Raw genomic sequence first — 23901 nt, 5'->3', positions numbered from 1 at the left:
ATGAGTAGAAACTCTGTAATGCTTGTTAGTTGAAACAACAGTGGGCAGAAGAGACTTCATGTGACTTGTTTCCATCTTCTTTGTCCTATTGAACTATCAAATATTTGGCCATGTAAGTGTCTACATATTGGGGAGGAAGTTTAGTAGGTAAAGCCCTAGGCTTTTTTTTTTTTTTTTTACCAGCCTTGAAGGATGATATTTTACTCTGTAATACATCCCAGCTCTGCTCTGTGTTCTGGACTGTACGATGAGAAGGGGTGGCCTTTATAGCAGTCTTTGGAGCATTAAGTAGGAGACAATGTCCTGTTCTGAAGTACCACTGGGCGTATAATGAAAGTGAATTAGTTTACATGAAACTAGGAGTAAAACGAAGAAAAAAGTCCTGACAGGGATCAGAAACTGTTTGGTGGCTGATCCCCATTCCCTCTCTAAATGGGAATTGGGTGATGGGCATTAAGGAGGGCACTTGATGTCATGAACACTGGGTATTGTAAGCCACTGATGAATCACCAGATTCTACCCTTGAAACTAATAATGCACTATATGTGAAGTAAATTGAATTTAAATAAAAATTTAAGAAATTAACCCAATTCTCTTCTAATTCATTTATAGAAAAACTTCTCAGAGAAGTGGTCTAACTTCACTCCCATGACTTCTACTTGTCACATTCTCTTTCAAACATATTAAAATAAGGCTTTTATCCCCACCACTCCACCAAAACAGTTCTTTCTGAGATTGCCAATGACAGCTATAACTGAGTCCTCTTCTCAACCTGTCAAAAGCATTTGGAACAAATTTGCACCTTCTCCTTCTTGAAACACTCTTTTCTTTTTAAATCTATAGTCACTCCCTTAATTATCTCATTTTCAGTCTTATGGATTCAAACACTTTCTCTCTTCTAATTGTAGTCCCCCCGAACTTCAGATTCCTGTGTTCAATTTCACAGTTTGGATCCAATACACATCTTGTATGTAATATGCCCACAGCAAAGGTCCTGAAATTCCCTCAGAAATGTCCTCTGATTTTTGATGTGTTCAGTCTAAAATCTTACAGATGTCCTTGACTCCTTTTTCTCTCATACTTTGTATCCAATCCATTAGCAAATCCTGTTAACTCTTATCTTCAAAAGAAATGCAAGCTTCTCTCATGTCTCATAGATCATTGCAATACACTTCTAACTGGTTTCCCTAATTCTCTCCCTATCCCTTCATCCACTGTTCTCCATAGAGCAGTAGAATGATTCTTTTAAGGCCTAAATCAGTCCTGGCCATTCTCTGCTTGGAATAAAATGTAATATTTTTTAGAATAAAAAAAGACAAATTTCTTTCAATGGCCTTCTAGAATCTGGGCCCACTCTGGCCTCATCTCATGTAATTCTCCAATTATCCCACATGGCTCCAGCTGTACTAATTTCATTCCTCTTCCTCAGATATGCCAAGCATGTTTCTTCCTCAATACATCTGCTCTTCCTGTTCCCTCCGTCTGTAATATCCTTCCTGATACCAGTATGGTTTGGTCTCTAATTGCTTCCAGGCACTTCTCAAATGTCATCCTATCAGAAAGGCCTGTCCTGGCCTTGAAATATAAAATAGCATCACAGATAGCCTCTGATTCTGCTGTTTTCCTTTATAGCACTCATCCCCTGGTATGATATTATCTACTTTCTCTAGCCTACCACAAGAAAGTAATCATAAGAATCTGGACTTTGCCTATTCCCAACACCTAGAATAGTTCCTGGCATGCAGGATGTGATACCTGTCACATAAATGGATAGATTAATGAGTGAATGGTGGTTTAATGAGAAGAATTTCTCTTTCCAATGGAGAAAAATTGACTAAGAAAAGGGAAAAGTACCAGAAGATTTTTTATTTTTTTGGTTAAGACTCTAGGAAATATGCAATAATTTGACTTTGGGGACATCGTAAGGGAGGAAGAATAACCATGTCTTCGAGTTGATTGACTTAAGCATTAGTCCCTAGTGGTAGTTACCATCACTTTATAGATATCAGCGGTTTGAGTACCTATTCAGGAATGTCCTTAATTGTTTCTATACTAATGCCGAGCTGTAATCCTGAGAAAGGTAGAAAGAAAATGACATAACCACTTTTCAGAGGTCCATCTTGAGTTGTCTTAGAAGTAGTAGGGTTATTATAAATGTTTTCCAAGGTTCGTGTTGATGCTGGTTCACACAAGGTACCACCACATCGCGTAGAGAGAAAATTGCTAAAGGAACTTCATTGTCGTCTGTCTGTGTGTTCCAGGCTCTGCTCTCCTGGAGCCCCTAAGGTAGAGTAAAGATGACTAGTATCATCTCTTTGTTCTAGGCATTGGCCCTGTGCCTCCATCTAGGGGCCTAAGCTGGGAGGCGGCAGGGCATGGAGGAAGTGTGTTTGTGCCACTTAAGGAGACCTCGGTGGAAAGCCTCCTACGGACTACCACTCATGCTCTGGCTAAGCTGCAGGTGCCCCGGGAGCAACTCTCTGAAGTTCTGGAGCAGATCCACAGTGGTCATTGTGGAACCATCTACCGAACCAAGATGTACACGGGGGACCCTGCTAAGCCAAAGAGTGTTGTCCTCAAGGCTTTGGAAGGTAAAAGGAGAAGTGTTTGACTTCCCTATCTCTTTTTTACTTTCCCACAGTGAGCCCCAGCCCTGAATGCTGATGAGCTTATGGACATTAAGATGATTATGCTGAGTGAAATAAGTCAAGCAGAGAGATTCAATTATCATATGGTTTCACTTATTTGTGGAGCATAAGAAATAACATGGAGGACAAGGGGAGTTAGAGAGGAGAAGGGAGTTGGGGGAAATTGGAAGGTGAGGTGAACCATGAGAGACTATGGACTCTGAAAAACAATCTGAGGGTTTTGAAGGGGTGGGGGGTGGGAGGTGGGAGGTTGGGGGAACCAGGTGGTGGGTATTAGAGTGCAAAAACAAGGAATACTGTTATGCTGAAAATAAAAAAAATTAAAAAATTAAAAAAAATTAAAAAAAAAGATGTTAATCAACGGATAGCTGTGATCACAGTTGTGTGCAGAGGAAGAAAAGAGTAGAAAGTGAAAACTGGAGGCAAAAATATTTTTCTTGGGGTCTTTCCCTGGCTCAGTGTTGCCTATTGAGGCTGCTGGAACTGATTTTTTCATACTGAATCTTAGTGCTTGAGGATTTTGAGGTGGTTCCTTCATTTGTCTGCACTATCACTTTCCCTAATATTGTTTCCTTCCTTCCTTCCTTCCTTCCTTCCTTCCTTCCTTCCTTCCTTCCTTCCTTCCCCCCTTCCTTTCTCTCTCTTTATATGGACCAGTAGTAATGGATACATAAAACAGAACAAAAATAGGATAAGCAAGAATACTAATTGAAAGGCCTAGGCAGTGATAATATTAGAATGTGAACACTTGTCTATTTAGGCAGATGAAAGTCTATCCAGTTCTAAAGCCTATGATTGTTTGCTTTGACAAAAAAATCAGTGACATTGAGAATTATCTTCTAATTAATTCCCCTTTCTCTTTACCTTTTGTCAGTATTTCTTCTCCTGTGGAGTCTTGAAAATTACCATCGTCTTCCCTCATACCTCCCATTGTATTGATCATGTTCTGACCACTTCCCATGGCTCATCTGTCCTCCACAGAACCGACTGGGCTCCAGGAAGTACAGGATTTCTTAGGGCGAGTCCGATTCTATCAGTACCTGGGGAAACACAGGAACCTGGTGCAGCTGGAAGGCTGCTGCACGGAGAAGCTGCCACTCTATATGGTGCTGGAGGATGTGGCCCAAGGGGACCTGCTCAGCTTTCTCTGGACCTGTCGGCGGGTGAGCAGCAGGGTAGAGGTGTTGGGAAGGAAAGGCTTGACCTGGCTGATGAGCTGTTCACATGTCAAGTAGCCTGGCCAATGACAAAGCAGAAAGATCTTATAGCAACATGATAGTGATTGAGTATTACCATCCAATAGAACTTTTTACGATGACAGAAAAATTCTCTTATCTTCTCTGTTCAAAATGGTAGCCACTAATCACATTTGAAGCCCCTGAAATGTGGCTGATGTGACTGAGAGACTGAATTTTTAAAATTTTATTTAATTTTAAATGATAAACAAATAGCCACATGTGCTAATGGCTATCATATGGGATAGTGCAGATTTGGAGTATGAACTTTGCACTTTATATCCTACGAGCTATGTGACTTTGGGCAAGTCACCCCTCTGAGCCTGAATTTTCTGCACCTGTAAAATGGGAATAATAATAAGTTACTATTAAAGTTAACAGAAATTATGTATGTAAAAACTACTGTTAGTATGGATTGTAATTTTACTGCGTTAGTCTTAAATGTGTCTTCTGTTCTATACCATCACTCCAATATGCCAGGGTCGATAAGGAGAAATCCAGCTTGAAAGTTACTGTACTTCAAATTCATATTTAAACAAATTTAGATGTTCAGAAATTTCCAGAGTAAAGTGCAGGTCCTTTTCCTTGCAGTTTTCCTGCTTCTCTACATATTCCTCTATCTGAAGTACTGCATGTTTCCCTAGTTAGTTCCTCACTTACAAGTTTAATATTAACCAAGCCTCCTCCAAAGACTGATTACTTTACTACTAAATGTGTATGATAAAGGGACCCTGTTAATGCCTTACATCTGGTGGTGCAAATAGGACAATGTGCAAGTCTTGAGGCATTAAAACCTTTGTAAGAGGTTATTCGTCTGTAACTTGTTCTCTGCTCGAACTTTGCTATTTTGTTTTTCAAAACGATTATGCTTCTCTATTTTAGACCATCTACACATGCTTCTCGCATTACACCAAATGTCTCCCCTTTCCTTTTTTTACGTTTTTGCATAGTCATTGTCTGCTCATCCTTCAGATCTTTAAATTTTGTCACCATCATCTGCTCTCTTTTCATGTCCTTCATGGAGCTTATAGATATGTAACCATATGTTTATATATGGTTATATACTTCGAGGTCCAGAAGGCAGCAGACGTGTTAATTTACTCACTCTTGTGTTCTGAGTTCCCAAGATGGAACCTGGCACATAGTAGGCCTTCAGTAACGTGCTGAGTGAATGTGCTTAATTAATCACACACATACACAGGCCTCAGGAAAACTGTTGCTTCATCCAGGGGATAGTCTTATGCATATCAGGTTTTTTTTTCCTCTGGACACAATATTTATTTATTTAATTTTAAATTTATTTATTTATTTTCAGCATAACAGTATTCATTGATTTTGCACCACAACCAGTGCTCCATGCAATCTGTGCCCTCTCCAATACCCACCACCTGGTTCCCCCAACCTCCCAGCCCCCCCTCCTTCAAACACCTCAGATTGTTTTTCAGAGTCCATAGTCTCTCATGGTTCATCTCCCCTTCCAATTCTTAACTGCTGTTCTGTTATTCCTTCATTCTGTTATTGATCTACACTATTGTTTTTCTAGGTCGGTATATCATTGTACTTCTTTGCATATCTGAGCATCTCTCATATTAACCTCTCCTTGAATCTTCATCCCTATGTTTTTGTATCTTTTCCTTAGCCTTGACATCTGAATTTAAGAATATCTCTGCCCTTATTTTATTTTTTTAAATCTGTTCATGTCATTTTGATATAATGTTTTTTCTTTGTCTCTTAGGATGTAATGACCATGGATGGCCTTCTCTATGATCTCACAGAAAAACAAGTCTATCACATTGGGAGGCAGGTCCTCCTGGCTTTGGTAAGGCTGGGCAAAAATGACAACAGTTGGTATGGATTTTTCTTGTTAGCCCAATATTTGACATCATATTTCTCATATTTATATTTCCAAGTGGTATAGATCATTAAGAAAACTGGATGGAAGTTAAGGGGCAGAAACTCAAGCACTGATAAATTGTTTTCAGTTCTTTCTTTATGAAATTATTTAGATAATATACCACAAGATTGGTAATTCTAGGCAGAAAGTCGTAGGGTTTGTAGAAGGAACAGGAAGGATTTTAAAAGGTGGTCAACAACCAGGGCCAAGAACTATATGCTTGACATTCTTACTTCCCCTTATATACTAAAATTAAGATATGTAAAATGAAAAAAAAAAGATATGTAAAATGGCAAATAGTGAATGAGTTGGGAAGAGAAACCAAATGGGTGAAACGCTACAGAGCTAAAAGAAGCACACAGTTTTATGCCTGAAAAACAAGAAAGACGAGTTCAGAACATGTTTGGCTGGAGACGTGCTTTGATGCTGAATGTGATAGGAAATAAACATACTTTAAAAAGAACAACAAACAAATGGAAAAGAAGAAATAAAAAGGGATCAAGCCTTCATTCTAAACCAACTTAATTAAATAAAGAGGTAAGAGAAAAATAGGGTTTAAAGGGTTTAAGAGAAAAAATAATGTACATTTACCAGAATTAGGAAATTTAGATGACTATTTCTATGAAGTTATTTAGATAACTGTGCTTAAAATTAGCATTTACTATACAGAAAATCAGGCTCTGTGAAACTACTATTTTAGATAGTTGATATATCTTGCCTCCTTGAGGTGTGAAATGTATCAGGGATCTAAATGGAATCTGGGAAAGCTTAGAAAAGAAGCCGTGAGGTGAGAAGGAGGAGTAGTTAACAGTGGAAGTTCCCATGGCATAGGAGAGAGCACATCGTAGAAATGAATATTATCCACAGTATTTGGAGGGCCTAGTTGGTATGCTCCCCCGATAAAGTTAAGGTGTCAGGATATAGCCTATCTCATATTCTGAACCACAATTGCAGTGGTTCCCCAAAGGGATGCACTGATCATGGGTCTGGGTTACCAGTACAAGGCATTGTCATACTATTTTTTTTTCTTACTTTGACAACCTCAAAGTCACTACATTCTTTAATTCTTCTCATGACAGTATAATCTCTTTGTCCTAAAACCTCACCTCACCAGGGACAGAAAGCTGCTAGGTACTGTTTTCTTTAACATCAGAGACTGGAAATGACCATCTTAACCTTTTATGTATGTATGTATGTTTGTATGTATGTATGTATGTTATTCTTGTTTAGCAATCATAGACCTCAATCTCTAGCTCTTTGGTCATGTATAGCTTTTCAGGTTCTTATACCTTGAATAGCCTCCTGTTTGGGGAAATGATTGCAGCAAATCCGTGCCATCCAGGCACAATGGCTTTCAAATGCTTTGGCTGTGCTAGAATCATTGTGATACTTCTTAAAAATAGAGATTACCAGGTCCTTCTTCCTAGATTTTGGTTAGGTAAACCTGGGCCAAAAATCATATGTTTTAAAAAAGCTCTCAGGCAATTCTGATTTGTAGGCTGGCTAGAGAATTATTAGCAGAATTTGTAGTACTTCCTATGAATTAGAATACCCAGTTCTGGTCACTACCACTTGAAACTGTGTGACCTTATGTAATCATTTAGATTTATCTGAAAGATACTTCCCTAACTCATCTGACCTACTTATTTTAGGGGCAGAAGGAGATGATATAAATCTCTGTATAAATTCAATATTATGACACTCAATTTCACTTTGTATGTATCACCTTATTTGGGGGACTGCTGCTAGATACTTGAAACCTGTTTCCTTTTCCAGGATCTAGCTGGAACCCATCCAAGAGAAATGTAAACTCAGGCAGGGGTCAGACCTTGACACAGAATGAGTGATCATACGGTCCAAACCCAGTATTGGGTTTATTAACCCAATACTGGGTTTGGACCGTATGATCACTTTATTAACCCAATACTGGGTTAATGCTATTTGGATTATTTACTCAGTTCATTAATGCTATTAATTATGTTATTAATGCTATTTGGATTATTATTAATGCTATTTGGATTATTTGCTCAGTTTGGTAATCCTAACCATAATGCAAAAATGTCTGATCCATTATGGTAATTTGGAAGTGATCTGTCATTATCAACGAGACTTGTTCAAAGTTGAAAGTGTCCTTGTCTTTTTGAGGATTCCTAGGACTGCTTCTCCTGGTCTTTGACTGGAGCCATGACCTCAGACAGCTGATCCATCTTTGATCTTATACTGACAGGAATTTCTCCAGGATAAGCATCTGTTCCATGGGGATGTAGCAGCTAGGAATATCCTGATCCAAAGTGATCTTACTGCCAAGCTCTGTGGACTGGGCCTGGCTTATGAAGTCCATGCCCGAGGGGCCATCCCAGCTACTCACTCTGTACCTCTCAAGTGGCTTGCCCCAGAACGACTTCTGCTGAGATCAGCTGGCATCAGAGGAGATGTGTACGGTTTGTTCCTGCCCTTTGGACTTCTTCCCTTCTTGACCTAGGTGTCCTCCAGAGCCTGACCATGACTGCATCTGTTGTCAATTATGTCTACCTGTGAAATCTCTACTAAGAAGTCAGACAGACTCTCCAGGAGAAATGTGTGTTTTGTGACAGAGCTCATACTTGGCATCTGACTGCAATCCTTTCTAGTGCCTTTTAAAGTATTCCTTCTGTATTAGATTAGCAGTTTTAATTAGGAAAGAGAAAAGAAACGTGAAAAGGTTCTTCATACCAATATCCAAGGACTTAATGTAGTAGAGTCCCTCTTCTCTGAAGGAGGTGGGTCCACTTAATCAAAAGTTCTGTTAAGCCAGGAATTATTACAATGAAAAGAAAATACATATTTATTGATTGATCTTTTGAGGGAAGGCCAAAGCCTTTTTTAGAGGATTGACCTGCTAAATGAAGTTATACATTGTATTTTGTGTATAAATAGCACCCATAACACATTAATTTTGAGGCTCAGCTTGGGATGAATCTGAGTGAAAAATCTGAAAAAAATGGTAAAGCAATTTGACCGCTGATGATGATTTTTTTTTTCCAATTTTCTACTGTCGGCTCACCCACGCAATTTGGCAACCCTTTCTTTTTGGCAGTGTATTTTTATAGTATACTTTCAAAGCATTCAGCCTAGTTTTCAGGAGCTAATACTTCTTTGCATTTATATTTAACTGGTTACATAATTACATTGATTTATCTGATGGTATAGCACTGTAAAGAATAACAATTGACTTTAGGTAACCATATAATTCAGCAGCTTGGAGAAGCACATAGATGTAACATATAAGGGGCAACTGGGTGGCTCAGTGGATTAAGCTGCTGCCTTCAGCTCAGGTCATGATATCAGGGTCCTGGGATCGAGCCCCGCATCTGCCTCAGCATCCCTGCTGAGCAGAGAGCCTGCTTCCCCCCCCCTCCCTGACTCCCTGCCTACTTGTGATCTCTCTCTCTGTCAAATAAATAAATAAAATCTTTTAAAAAAACATATAATATCTTACTAGCATGAATGTCATGAGCAGCAGAGGAAATTTAGAACGTCAGTTAATATGGTGAGTCAATTAAGAGATTCCCATTGCTGCTTCACTGCCATCTGCTTTTCAGTAGAGGTCTGGGAATAATAAGCTTACCTGGGAAATATTGCTTGTTTAATGGTGATATTATAGAATAGTGAAATTAACATGTCTTAAGTCATATTGCTCTGACAAATATCTATTTCTGTTATGTGTAAGCTTGTTCTGTTAATATTTTTCCTAGGTTTGGGCAGTTAGATGTATGGAGGAAATAGTAGATAAATGATAAACCTCACTGGGACTTGTGCTAAGAATAAAGGCTAGAATTTCAGCAGGAAGGAATGGAAAGGATGAAAAAGATGCAGAAAGTAGTTTCTTTATGTTTGGGTAGATGTGTTTGTGTGTTTGCATAAACACACACCCCCACAATTTAGCAATTGATAATAAACATCCATTAATGTGAAATATAGAAGAAAGGAGACATACAACCACTCTGCAAAGAGATTAGACTTGATGGGGATTGAACAGAAATACTTCTTAATGCTTTCTAATTACTTTATGTTATGAGACACCTTCAATTCCCCTGTGTTGCCTTTATATGGTTCTTACGAAGGCCCCTGATAGTTTAAGTACTCTCTTTAGGAAAGGAAGAAATAGAAATTAAGTAAATGGCTTTGTTTCTTTCACAGCTGGTCCTTTGGGATCCTGCTTTATGAGATGGTGACTCTAGGTAAGGAGGGTCCCTAAAGTACTGCCTGTATGCAAATATAAAGTATGTTTATTGGGGTGGGGGATGACATATGCTATGGGAAGAGGTTTCAATATGAGGTTTGAACGGGGCTGACATGAAATCCCTTTACTCCTTTTAACTTTATTTGCTTTCTTTTTCTTTCTTTCCCTCAACATTTACCAATTCCAAAAGAGGTTTGAAAATCCAAAGAATAATTCCAACAATGACTTTGCATGAACATAAATATGTTGTCCTTAAATTTATTAACCCATTTGATAGAGAAAATGCAGTACTCTCCCACATTTGGGAAGTGGAGAGCAGGTCTCATCTCTCACTTTTCTCTGTTACTTTTATAAAGACTCAACATTTCCCTAAAATACCAGCATTTTTTTTGGAAAAAAATTTTGGAAAATTGGAAAAAAATTGGAAAGAAAATTGGAAAAAAATTAAAAAAATTTTTTTTTTTTTTAAACGCCCAAACTCTCTATGCTACATTCTTACTGGATCACCGGGGAGCAACTATATTATATCTAACATTTTTCCTTTGGCCCTATCATTTGCAGGCAGTTAGCCCAGGTGGATAAAGAGTCATGTTATAGTTCATATTCTAGAGGACCTAAAGTTCCCTTGCTACTCTCATTTTTTCCATACCAACAGGGGCACCACCATATCCTGAAGTCCCTCCTACGAGCATCTTACAATATCTCCAAAGAAGGAAGATCATGAAGAGACCCAGTAGTTGCACACATACCATGTAAGTAGCTTTTAGGGTCTACTCTTCTCTTCTCTCATTACAACTCATTTTTGATCCTCATCAACTGCGCCCTTTTAAAGTGGCTCAGATAATCCCTAGCTGCCCTTTATGTGTTAATATACAGCCTAATATACTACATATAATATACATACAAACCTATGCAGTAACATACATCTGCTCATATATCATATACATATATATGTATATGTGTGTGTATACACGTATACACACACAGTGTTGAGACAACGGCTGAAGACTATATTAGGAATCTAAGTTGATAAAGTTTAGTTCTTCCAGAAGCTTCTAAAATAGGTAAGAAGTGGACCAGATCCAATGTAAATACAGTAGTGTTTTGCTTGTCTAAATGTCAGTGTCAATCAGAGACTGCCAGCCTCAGTTCTGATATAGCTGCCATAAAATCCATTGCTCTGCAGCTATTCACTGGTTCTTATTTAGTATTTAACTTTAAAAAAAATTGACTATTTTTCCAGTTCTGAGCAAATTAGGAGCCAACAAGAAGAAGGTGGGTAGGAAGAAATTAGAAAGATGGGAGAAGGAGTATCTAATAATGTCAGCAGAAGGGGAACAGCTGATGAGCCAGTGCAGAGGCAGAAAATGGAAAAATTAAAAAGTATACACAGAATTTTATAACCTATAATTTACAAAAAGGGATTGTTATAGAATATAAGAAAAGGTTAAAATATTTGTAAGAAGTCAGGGGAGGATATATTAATATAAGTTTCTGATAAAATTATTGCTATTTTAAAAATTCTTCAGCATTGAAATTTCCATCACCAGAGTTCCGGATCAATAAATAGCTACTGTATCGGGCAGATTATAAATGTTAAACATCAAAACTGTATATATATATATATACACACACACACACACACACACACACACACACACACAAGCATGGATACAGTATAATCATACTATCTGGGTATACTGGAATGATTATTGAAAAATATTTCTTATAGGTTTTTTTCTATGTGTAAAAATCTGTCCTTTATATGGGAGGAGGGACAACCAATAAAGTAATTGGGGGAAGGGACAACCAATAAAATATCTGATGTTGAAGAATTTAATATGTGGATGTCTAAAAAAACCTGAAAATCAAGATAAAGTGGGAGGCAACATAAAAGAAGGATTAAAAGCTCAGACTCTTGTCATAGGGTCAAAAAGACCGTGTTCACTCCTAGTCCTGCTACTTTATGGAACATTGTTTACTTATCTTAAAATAGGTATAATGATAATCCTACCTCAGAGTTGTTGTGAGGCTAAAATAAAATAATGCATGTCAAGTTCCACTACCATGCCTTATAAATAAAATAAGTAAGTTCTTGCTAAATGTTTCTAAGTGTTATTAAATTAGCATCTTTTACACAGTCTCATTGTACAGCAATAAAGAGTATGGGAGACTCAGTGTGAGCTGAGGCTTATCATGTAAGGTTGCCTAGAAGAATTGAGATCTAAAACAAACCTGTAGGAAATAATGACCATCAACAGGATGCTCAAGGAACTGGGCATAGCATGAGCAAAGACAGAGTTAGATGGGGTGAAGAAAGATGGGGTGTTAACATCTAAGGTATAGCAAGACACTGACTTGGCTGGAGGAGAGGCGTTCAGTTAGGCAATGTTAGGTCTCTGAGAAAGAGAAGCTAGCAGGTAGGATGTCAGTTTTACATAGCAGACAGTGGGACACCACTGTGGGTCCCTGAGAAGGATAAGACATGACAAGAAGTGCTTGATAACAGACTACATTATTAATTCTTTGTAAAATTGTAAAATAATTCTTTGTAAAATTCTTTGTAAATTCTTCGGATTGAAGAAAAGACAGCTTAAAGGTGGGTAAGTGCTTTATCTAGATTAAGACAATTTCTTGGAGAAACTAAGTAATAAAGGAGGTCAACGACGTGCATTAATGAAAGGAAACATCTAATTAATTAGATTATTCAAAATTCGGGTGAATCACATTATTCCATAGCTTCTTATTTTGTTGGCTGTGAGGTAACTTTTACTGGGAGATACCTTATAGTTATGGTCTGGAATGCTACAAGTTAGTAACATCTAAAGGATGAGAACACTTCAGTTCTCAGAGTTTTGGGCAATAGAATGAAAAAACAAAACAACAACAACACTGTTCTGTCATACTGATTCTAGTTTGAGAAAACTTCAGTCATTCTTCTTATAAAAAGGACCCTGATAAGAAGATGGTATTAAGCGATTTAATACTAAGAGGAGGAGAAGGAATATTATTCTCCAGGGAGAACAGGAGAGGACAATGAGAAAGAGATGAAAACTGCAGAGTTTGTTGCTACTGTTGTTAAGATTTGTAAGGAGAAGAGACATGTTCCTCAAACATCTGCCTTGTCAGGGAAGCCAGTTTCTCTTATTTCCCTTTCAGGTATGGTCTTATGAAGTCTTGCTGGCGCTGGAGTGAGGAAAGCCGCCCTTCACTGAGAGAGCTGCACTCACGTGTAGAAATCGCCACTCGAACTGCAGATGACAAAGCTGTGTTGCAAGTACCTGAGTTAGTGGTGCCTGAACTGTATGCAGCTGTGGCGGGAATCAGCGTGGACAGCCTCTCCTACAGCTACAGCATCCTCTAAAGATCCTGGGGAAAGAAACATTTGTGGGTGATCACATGCTATTGGGATGGATTCATCCAAGAATGGAGAATAGCTTTCTAGTGGGACATAAAGGGAGAAATAGGATATTCCCCTAACATTTCCCTAGATTCCTGAAATGATGCTAGTTGAGGCTCTACACTCCATTTACCCTGGAGACTGAGAAGGAGAGTTTCATTTCTGCTGTCTCAACCCTGGAGACCCCTGGTAGATGAGGTGGATGGTCCCATTACAAAGCAAGTCTTAGAGATCTACAATTTTTGTCTGGCATTGCACAAATAAGCTGGTCATCCCACCACAGGCTGGTGTCCACTTGAAGCATGCTTTTATCTAGATTATTTTAGGGTCCAGAGAAGTTGGAGTCAACTGAGAGAATAGAGAGCCAATAAAGAAGATGATGAGAAAGAAAATCAAAGGTTCTCTTTGTTCAAGAGTACAGACATGGACCAGGGTCATCCTTCAAACAGAGGGTGGAGGAAGAAGATGAAGTTCCTCAGCCTTGGTCCATTCATGCAGGACTGGAGGAGGACCACGAAGGAAAACTTCCAAGTTTCTTTGTGGGTATAGATAAGGGAGAGATGGATTCTTTTGGTCTACGAGACAAGTGAACTCTGCTGGTACTACTTTTAACTAGAAGCTGGAGGGGTCCTTTCATGATTAACAACATTCACCAGTTATTGTTCATCAGACTAGCTTCCTGGTCCCCATAAAACTAGGGAGACTGAGCCAAGAGAGTCCGTTAGGCTGTTAGGAATACACAGTTGACCCTTGAACAACATAGGTTTGAACTATGTGGGTCCGCTTATACATGGAGTTTTTTTCTTGAGAGATGCAGTGCAGGCTTATAAATGTATTTCTCTTCCTTATGATTTTTGTTCTAGCTTACTTTATTATAAGAATACAGTATGTAATATATAGAACATACAAAATATGTGTTGACTGTTTTTGGTAAGGTTTCTGGTCAACAGTGGCTATTACTAGCTAAGTTTTGGGGGAGTCAAAAGTCATACACAGATTTCTGACTGTGCAGGGGTTGGCACTCTTAATCGCTCTGTTGTTCAATGTACTATGTACTATGTGTGTGTTTAATAAGTAGGAAATGTGAAAGCCAAGAAAGAATGCTTAGTAGTCCAGAGGTCTTTGAAAGGGTTATAAAAGGGTGCAATCTGGGACAGAAGGATAGTAGTTTCCGATTCAATCATTTATTGACGTACTGTGAAATTTATTTAGTTAAATTAATGTTTATTGAGTAAAGGAGGATTTTTCTTGTACACAGCTGCCAAAATCTCTACAATAGGGAGGATAAAAGTAAATAAAAAAAGTAAATAAATGGAAGTTAATGTCAACAGAAAAATTCAAGAAACAATCTACATTGTCAGAAAACTGATTCCTCATGTGTGAAATGGGGATAATACCTACTCACAGGGTTGTTGTAAGGACTGAACAAGAATATACATTTGTAGAGTATTGGGCTCATATGTGCTCAATAAATGGTAGTTTCCTTTCTTTTTCCCTTCCTGTCCTAGAATCTTTCATCTCTTTTTCATATAAAATCTGCTGTAGCCAGAAAGAGAAGCTCAATGTGTCAGTCACACTGCACAGAAGGACATACTGAAGGATAGTATGGTACAAGTACCACGTCACTAAAATCATGAGCTCATCATTTTTGTATGAGTTTCTAGATGATGCTAGTAGCCTCAAACAATTTAAAAATACTGAAAATAACAGGGTGATGACAATGTACTTGAACATGTGATCTATGGTTTTAAAGAACACTCTGGGTGTTCCGGGAGGGACACTGAAGGCTACTGTAGGAAAGATGATTGGCAGTTGACAATTCTGTAGAAGTTGGAATCCTTATGAGGTCATGATTAATCATCCAACTGAATAATGATTCTTGCCCACATGACTAGTAAGGATGCAAATGAGTGTTAAGTTACAATAGGGAGAAGGGAGGTAGAGGGCTTGGCACGTAATGATAAAGTCCTATAGAACCTCATTGTTGTCACTTGCCTGTTAATTTAAGTCAAATTTACAAAATATTTCTGTATTAATTCAACTATTTTAAAAAAGGTGAGTGTTAGGTCCAACTGTGCAAGGCACTGTTCTAGGTGTTGGATAAAACCGAGAGCTTTTGATTACAGTCTAGAAAGTAAGAGACTTTAGGTATATCTTTGTGTGGGTATAATTACAAATTGTAAGTGCTATGAAGAAAAACTATAGGATAGTAGAAAGAAATGTAAGATGACTCCCTGAAGAAATGGCATTTAAATGCAGACCTTAGAGGCAGGTAGGTAAACCTGACAAAGAGTGAGGAGAAGAGCCATCCGGGATGGGGGGCAAGGAAAAAGGCACGATTTGTTTGAGGAACTGCAAGTAGGCAGTGGATGGGGGCATAGTGAGGTTAGGAGGAAAGTGGTGCATAATTCATCAAAGCACTGCTCTTTCATACTGTATGTTAATAGTTGTTTTGGTAGGAGGGGAAGCAGCAGACAATTCCTATTTAAAATTTTTACCCTTAATTTTATTTGTATTTCTGAATATAGGTTTAGAAAAATGGATAAAATAATTGTTTATTCTAAGAAAACTGGGTTTTTCCCCTCACTTGGCCAGGCTTTTTCCAAAAGGGGGTTTATATTTTTGGCATTTTATCTGGTCAGCCAAACCAGGCATTTCTGAGCTAATGAGTGAAAAAGAGAATTAGAGTATTTACCATTCAGGGGCGCCTGGGTGGCTCAGTGGGTTAAGCCTCTGCCTTCGGCTCAGGTCATGATCTTGGGGTCCTGGGATCGAGCCCGCATGGGGCTCTCTGCTTCCCCCCCACCCCCTGCCTGCCTCTCTGCCTACTTGTGATCTCTCTTCTCTCTCTCTGTCAAATAAATAACTAAAATATTAAAAAAAAAAGAATATTTACCATTCAATTAACTTGAATCTGGGCTAGGATTTGTTTTATTGTTTTGATTCCACCCTCCATCTTGTTTTTCCAATTTATGCTTTATTGTTTAAAAAAGCCTCTAACAGCTAGGAACTGACCAAATGCCCACCTAGGTACAGAGTCTAATTGAAAGTTGAAAATGTAGTTTAACTTAGAATAGTCTGAACCAGTAGTTTCAAATGACGCTCGTGCAGAACACTAGTGTTTTTCAGGGTGGATTAAATTAGGTGTTATTAAAATTGAATAATTTTTTTTACCATTTTAAAAGAAAAAGTAAGGTAGCAGATAGCATTTTCTTAATCTTGCTGTAATAATTTTTATTAAATTTTTGCTTTATCATAGCTCCTTTAAAAAAGTATGGCAAATACAATGGAAACTGGGAGGATAGCCCATTATCCTTAATTTAGAGACTGTTTTTACTTGTTTTGGAAATAAGAGTTAGTGGTCATGCTATGTGTTGGAAGCATATGATATCGTCATATACTGGAAAAATTATTAGTCTGAATACTGGAATTAAATATATCATCATGTCATAATAATCTAGCAATAGTGCCTACCACATAGGAACATATCTGAGAAACAATGGTATGAAACTTTTGGTGTTTCTGCGTAATGGTGTTTCTCTTATTAAAAATGTAATACCACTAAGTGGTTGAAAAGACACTTATTAATGTCTTTTCATTTATTATTAATGTCTTAATTTATTATTTATTAATTATTTATTATTTTAAATAATAATTATAATTAATTATATAATTATTTCATTAAATTATTTAATAATTATTATAATTGATTATTTATTATTAATAATTTATTGATGTCTTTTCATTTATTAATGTTAAAAATCCATAGAGAAGTCTATTTTATTTTTAAAAGATTTTATTTATTTACTGATACATTTATTTATTTGAGACTTTTATTTATTTGAAAGCGAGAGACTGCATGCATGTTTGCAGAAGGCGAGGCATAGAGGGAGAGAGACAAGCAGTCTCTGTGCTGATTGTGGAGTCCCACGCAGGGCTCCATGTGGGGCTCAATCCCATGACCCTGAAACCATGACCTGACCTGAAATTGGGTCAGAGGTTTAAGTGACTGAGCTACTCAGGCGCCCCAAGAAGTCTGTTTTAGAAGAGAGAAGAGAAAGGTGGGTGGATGGCATAAAGGCTGAAATAGACCATTTCATTCTGACATTAAAATTTTTTTGATTACCTTAGAATGCTGTTTTAGATTATGTAATATTCTTGATTTATTACTCTGACCCATTTAATAGAATGAGATAGCCCTGGCAGCTTTTGTTCTGTAAATACAAATTCAAACTATTCAAAAGCTACTGATAAAGTAAAGAAAACAAATGAAAACAACAACAACAAAACCTCTCCTCTTTAGTGGTTATCTCGGGAAATTCAGGACATAATTCTGAAAATTTTAAGTAAGAATGATTTGATAATTTTAAATAGGCAAAAGGCAAAAGAAAAGTGTGAGGACAGAGCACACTCAAGAGATCAAAAGAAGAGAGAATTTGAGATGCAGGAAAAATCAGAACATTTTAAAAGATTAACACTTCTAAGAAATAATCATCTCTGACCATAGCCCTCTGACTTGATTCATCACTGTGAAGCCCAAAGCAGTAAACTTAAAATATCAGGGGAAAATAATTATTCTATCAATGAATATTGTGTATTCGATTAAATCATTAAGCCTTACTTTTGGCCGGAGTTGGAAATAAAATGTGTATTTCTTAACTACTTCAGGAGGATATTTTAAAGCTAATCACAGATAGGTTGCTTTGGCAAAGGCAGAAATAGTTCTTTATTTGGCTTCATTTAAGCTGCCCAAACATTTGTTTTCATAAATAAACTCTGGTGATCCCAGTAAGTATGCTCTAATTTGAACCCTATGGCAACTGAGATTGAGATTTCTCAGTGTTTGAAAAATATTTTCACTATTTCCAGCCCAAGTAAAAGTGTATGAAGTCGTTCTTAAGTAACTTCACTGTCCAACACAGTAGTCAAAACACTCATGTGGCTAGTTAAATATTAATGTAAGTTCATACAAGTGAAGTAAAATTAAAAAAAAAAATTTCAGTTCCTGGTCTCACCACTCACATTTCAAGTGCTCAAGAGCCGTTCAGAACATTTCCACATCTCTGTTGTATAACATCCAAGAAAAGACCACAAAACACAAAGGCTTTATCACTCTGCAATCCTTATCAGATAGAAGAGAGAGTGAGGCTTATTTTTTTATATAGATAAAGGATTAAATACATATATTTTCACATTTCATCCTAAAAACAGATAGGGTTAGAGAGGATTAGTCTTTACCTCAGAAGGGGATAAGGACAGTAATTGGCCTATAGATAAATATCTTAACACTGTGCATTCCACACTCACTGCTTACATCATAGTAAGCTCTGGTACCTGTAGCTCGCTCTCTTACATAAGCATGAACATGAACACTGGCATGTGTGCCAGAAATCTGAAGGACATGCACTAGGGAATCTAAAGATATTGAATGAGTCTCCCTTCTAAAAACAAACCAAATGGATTACTGCTTATATTTTCAGAGCTACTATGGGATATTGTGGCCAAATTTCTGTGGGTTATTCTTGTAGTAAGTACCCTGACCAACTCATCCCTGTTTGCCTGGGACTTTGCAGGCTTTAAAACTGAAAGTTCCACATCCCAGGAAACTCCCCAATCCTGGTCGAACTGGAACAGTCACCTTAGTGGTAAGGGATAGTGTTTTATGTCTTTTGAATGTTTTCCATAATGGCAGAATAATCTTTATGTATTAACATTTATGCAATGGTCAATATAGATTTCTATATTTACAGTTATAGAAGTGTTAATATAAACTCCACATAATCTGGCCCAGTCTGCCTTTCTAGTTATTCTACTTGTATGAACCTTATCTTCTAACTATAGTGATTTCTTCGCTTTCCCAAATCACACACTTTCATACCACTGTGCCTTTGCTAAGGCTGTTTTCTGCCTGGAATTCTTTTCCTCCCTTTGAACATATACTGAACTTATTCAATGAGGTCTGATTCAAATTATACCTCTTGTCACAAACCTCACCTGATACTTCCCTTTCTGCAGTTTCCCCAATAAAATGACTTGCTGCTTCTGCTGTCCTACCAGCATTTAAAAAATATTCTTTCTTTCCTTTATTTAACAATTGATAATTTATTAAAATGGCTGATTTAAGCTTCTGCAATGGTGACTTCAACCTCACCTCCCAGCTCAATAACGATGGATGTAATCTGCTTAACAATTTCAGGAGGACTGTGCAAATCAAGGAGTACCCTGTGGATCCTCGGCTGAAAATGATCCCAAATCTTATAAGTTTTTCTTGTAGTGATTCTCAAAGCCTTGACAGGCATCTGAACTGGTCCTCTCACTTTGAGATTCTCCTCAAGTCAGCACATACCTTCTCCAAAGATTTATCTTGTGGCTGGTTAGAGTAATTCTTTTTTTTTTAAGTTTTATTTATTTATTTGACAGAGAGAGATAACAAGTAGGCAGAGAGGCAGTCAGAGAAAGAGAGGGGGAAGCAGGCTCCCCGCTGAGCAGAGAGCCCGATTCGATTCGGGGCTCTATTCCAGGACGCCGGGATCATGAACTGAGCCGATGGCAGAGGCTTAACGCGCTGAGCCACCCAGGTGCCCCTGGTTAGAGTAATTCTTAAGTGAATCGCTACCTCCGGTTCTATGGGTGTCTTCCTGGTGTCTTTAAAAAAGTCATGGCTGCAGTGTGGCTTCCTGACTGACTTGTTCCTCTGTGAGAGGGCAACAGTGGTGAGTCAAGAGCAGGAGCGGGATATCCAAAGCTCCACTGTTGCTGTGACTGCATCTTCCTTAAGGAACTAAAAATATTCTTTCTTCTAACATTTGCTTCATTATGTTAACATTTTTCAACTGTTTGCTTTCTTCTTTGGACTAAAAGTGTAAAGGGCTCTATCATTACCAGCGTCCATCCATTTCTGGCACATAAGAAATGCCTGTTAAAATCATTAGGTGTTTTATAAATTTTAAAGCTTACTATACATTTATTGTCTCATTTGGTCTTCTCAACAATTCTGGAGGTTCACAAAGTTGATTGTAGGACATTGTAGGATATTAATTTGGCTGGTGAACAAAAACAGATGTAGACAGTGACTAAGTAACCAAGGTTAGTAGATGGTGTAGTATGTGGTGGGAATGAATCAAGGTCTTCTGACTGCCACTCTTCTAAATCTTGCTGAAGGTTAAAGGTCACCCAACAGAATTACTCTGCTAGTAAAAATAAAAAAAAAGGTGATCAATAATATTTCAAAAGTAGATTTTGTATAAAAGTTCACCTAGTCTTTCTACTTCCTTCAAAACCCATTCCACACCAGAGCGTTTCTTCATCTCCCCAATTTAATTCTTTCTGGTAAGAAACGTGGGCTGGGGCACCTGAGTGGCTGAGTCCGTTGGGCCTCTGCCTTCAGCTCAGGTCATGATGGGGGGGGGGGTGGAGTCCATAATGGAGCCCCACATAGGGCTTCCTGCTCAGCGGGGAGTCTGCTTCTCTCTCTGCCCCTCTCCCTGCTCACACACACACACTCTCTCAAATAAATAAAATTAAAAAAAAAAAGAAAAAAAAGAAGAAACGCGGGCTAAATCATTTGATCTTAAGTCAAACTGTCAAACTCCACAGGCTACTAAAGATTAACCCTTACTGAATGATTAAAGTTTTACTATTAAGAGGAACTCTCTTATGCCATGACTGTCAGAGATCTTTAGTTCCAATGTGCTTTTCAAATTTCAGACCTCTTGTCTGATGGATTCTTTCTACTTCATCCCTATTCTAGGCTTCTAGCTGCTGGATAACTAGCAGTCACTGCCCAAAGGGGAAAGCTCCAGTTAGGAATCTGGAGGGAAGGGTGATACTCCAGGTCTACCATTCTGATTCTGGGCTTTATCTTTCTCATTCCACCAGTTAAAGGGGACTGAGGCCACACCCACCTCGTGAGGACAGGATGTCGCGAGAATTAGAGACCTGAAAAGTAAGCGACGTGAAAAACCTTAATTCTAAACCCATAAAAAATGCGCTCACATTTTCACACTTCTGTGTTTTACTAATATAATCTGATCTACTTAATTTTTGGGAAAAAAATATTCTTCCAACCCCATTAAAGCGAAATTCCTCTCGCCCTGGCGCCTCCAACCCAACTGTCTTCCCGGTTTCCTTCGGTGACCTGGGACCCGAAAGGCGCGCCCTAAGTGACGCATTAATCCCGGGCGATGACGTCACTACCAGGCGCCCGGCGGCAAATTGGCCGGGCCTTGGGCTGGCTTTAGGGGGCAAAAATGTCTATGGCCAGCGATTTCTACCTGCGCTACTACGTAGGGCACAAGGGCAAGTTTGGACACGAGTTTCTGGAGTTCGAGTTTCGGCCAGACGGTGAGCAGAGGAGCGGTGCCGCGGCCGCAGGCTAGCGCGGTGCGCGGCTAGGGGAAGCGGGGCGGAGAGGACCCCTTTCAGTGGGCTTGCAGGTATGCAGTGGGGACTGAGGTCACTGCTAGAGCCAAAGTAAATCCGAACCGAAGACTATCAGAAGCATAAGTTGGTGTAAGTGAATTCAGAAAATCTAATCCTGCCAGATACTGGAAACTTGAACATAGGGTAATCAGAATCCTACTTTCAGCACACCGTCTGGTTTACTTGACGTCATCCTTGAACACTTTAAAGAACGTCCCACCACGCTGTTGTGCAGTGGATGCTTAGTCTTCCGGTGACCGGTAATTTTCGGACTCCCATTCAATCATTGTATTCATGCTGGCGCTCTATGTAAGGCCACGTGTCTAGGAAAAGGAATGAGACCTACTCTGCAGGAGGGGAGCTCCGCGTGTAGAAAAATAATTGTAGGGTGCTTAAATATAGTCGTTCCCCATAGGATGCATTAAGAATAAAAAGGGCGAATGGTTAGGGGTACATGTAGGAGTCAAAGAAAGCTTCCTAGGGAAGGTAGCAGTTGAAATTGTAGCTGGTGCGCAGGGATGCTCTGGGGTTCCTAAACAGACCGTACTGGGGGCTCACAGCTGACAAAATCCAAAGGCAGAAAACCTACTGGTGGTGAGACAAGAAAGGAATTTATTTCAGAGAGGCCAGCATTGGGAAGACGGTGGACTAGCATCTCAAAGACCGTCTCCAAAATGCCAAAAATACGTGCCAAAAAAATGTGGGGCAAAGGTGGGTTTGAGATCATAGTAATATACGTAGCGAAAGTCCTCTTTCAAGGTGAGCTTTGAAATGAGAATAGGTATTTTCTTGGCCTTTGAGGGGAATAAAACCATTCAGACTGCTGAAAGCAGCATGAGCAAAGGGAGAGGTGGAACTGTGTGCTGACACGTAGGTGCAGCATATTCTATCATTTGAGAGCCCTAATTCTCTTTAGAGAGTTACTGTATACTGAACTCTGCTTAGAACAAGGACAGTTCACCTGCATAGATTTTTGAGAGCTTTGTGAACATTCTTTGAATGTGTGTTATGTGCAGGGCAACACATAAGTACAAAAATTGAGGGTACAATAATGAGTAAGTCTCTTTAATTTCTCTGAAGGAGTTATATCTTGGTGGGTGATGCAGACATGAACCTAGTCATAAAACAGTGTGGATGTTAACTGGTGTATTAAGCTTTGGACAAGTTCTGTGAAAGTGAAAAAAAAAAAAAGTAGAGAAGCATCACATATTAGGAAAGAGGAAGAGTATCAAGACATTTAAGGAAGAACTCAAGGTAGCTACAGCCCTGAAGTTCAGAAACCTTAATCACTTTATTCGCCCTTGTTCTCCTCATGTCTCTTCTAAATTTAGCTAAGGAGCCAAATTTACCTGAATTCTCCATCTATTCTTTTCTTAGATGATACTCTTCTTAGTGCCTTTGCCTTTGAACAGCTTTCAGCTTGCCTCTGTCATGTTTAGCCAGTCACATAAATTAAGTAGTCTGATATTATCAGGGAGAGTTCATGCCAGAACAGTGGTTCTCATCCAGTTATCTGCCACCACACCACCACGTATTTCCATCAGTAGTGAAGGGATAACCTTGTTAGGGGAACCTACCATTTTAGAGATCAGGACCACGTTACATTTATATCTGAGCAACTCACTACAGCTGTGAGTAGAAGCATGCATCAGGCAATACAAAGTCATGATGGATTAAAATTAAACATTGGTCAGCTAACAAACTGGTCAACTTTTATCTAGAAGCAGTACATAGTTCGTGTGCATCTTAGTCACAGTGCTAAAATAGTAGCATTGCTGTATTGTATACATATATTAATTTGAAGGAAGTAATTAAAAGAACATTTTGGAGTATTGGGGAAAACATGAGTTTTGGAAGAAGGTAGACCTAGAGATGAATCTTTCTGACCCTGAGCAAGTTATTTAACTCTGTTCTCTCAAGTGTGAGTAGATGAGAGAATAAAACATTTTAAGGATTGTTTTACCGATTAAATTAAATTTTCTGGGTAAATCACTTAGGGCCAATACAGATATATAACAGGCTTTAAAAGAAATGTTAGTTCCTTTTCGGATTCCCTGTCTAGTTCATGACATAGCTTAAGC

The 23901-nt window shown here is 38.5% G+C and overlaps 2 protein-coding genes across 9 annotated transcripts in view; both read left to right on the top strand.

Moving 5' to 3' along the window:
* STYK1 (serine/threonine/tyrosine kinase 1) overlaps positions 1 to 13782 on the top strand; it is a 37897-nt gene extending 24115 nt beyond the window's left edge. For all 6 annotated transcript variants that reach the window (XM_032854998.1, XM_032854993.1, XM_032854999.1 and 3 more), the window contains 7 exons: positions 2325 to 2591; positions 3630 to 3811; positions 5619 to 5702; positions 8005 to 8213; positions 9957 to 9997; positions 10655 to 10751; positions 13159 to 13782. In XM_032854998.1, coding sequence (XP_032710889.1) covers positions 2325 to 2591; positions 3630 to 3811; positions 5619 to 5702; positions 8005 to 8213; positions 9957 to 9997; positions 10655 to 10751; positions 13159 to 13363 — 1085 coding nt within the window. In that variant the 3' untranslated portion in view covers positions 13364 to 13782. The remainder of the gene's footprint in view (positions 1 to 2324; positions 2592 to 3629; positions 3812 to 5618; positions 5703 to 8004; positions 8214 to 9956; positions 9998 to 10654; positions 10752 to 13158) is intronic.
* A 7805-nt stretch (positions 13783 to 21587) lies between these two features.
* Positions 21588 to 23901, top strand: part of LOC116866213 (protein mago nashi homolog) — an 18879-nt gene continuing 16565 nt past the window's right edge. For 2 of the 3 annotated variants that reach the window (XM_032854991.1, XM_032854990.1), the window contains exon 1: positions 21588 to 21742. In XM_032854991.1, the coding sequence (XP_032710882.1) occupies positions 21649 to 21742 (94 nt within the window). In that variant the 5' untranslated portion in view covers positions 21588 to 21648. Of the gene's footprint in view, positions 21743 to 22115; positions 22532 to 23901 lie in introns of those variants that run through there. The other variant, XM_032854992.1, reaches the window with a different exon arrangement.

Source organism: Lontra canadensis, unplaced genomic scaffold (genome assembly GCF_010015895.1).
Source record: "Lontra canadensis isolate GAN:19392208 unplaced genomic scaffold, GSC_riverotter_1.0 scaffold9, whole genome shotgun sequence".
Lineage (NCBI taxonomy): Eukaryota > Metazoa > Chordata > Mammalia > Carnivora > Mustelidae > Lontra > Lontra canadensis.
The sequence above is the reverse complement of the archived record's forward strand: the minus strand, read 5'-3'. Positions and strand labels throughout refer to the sequence as shown.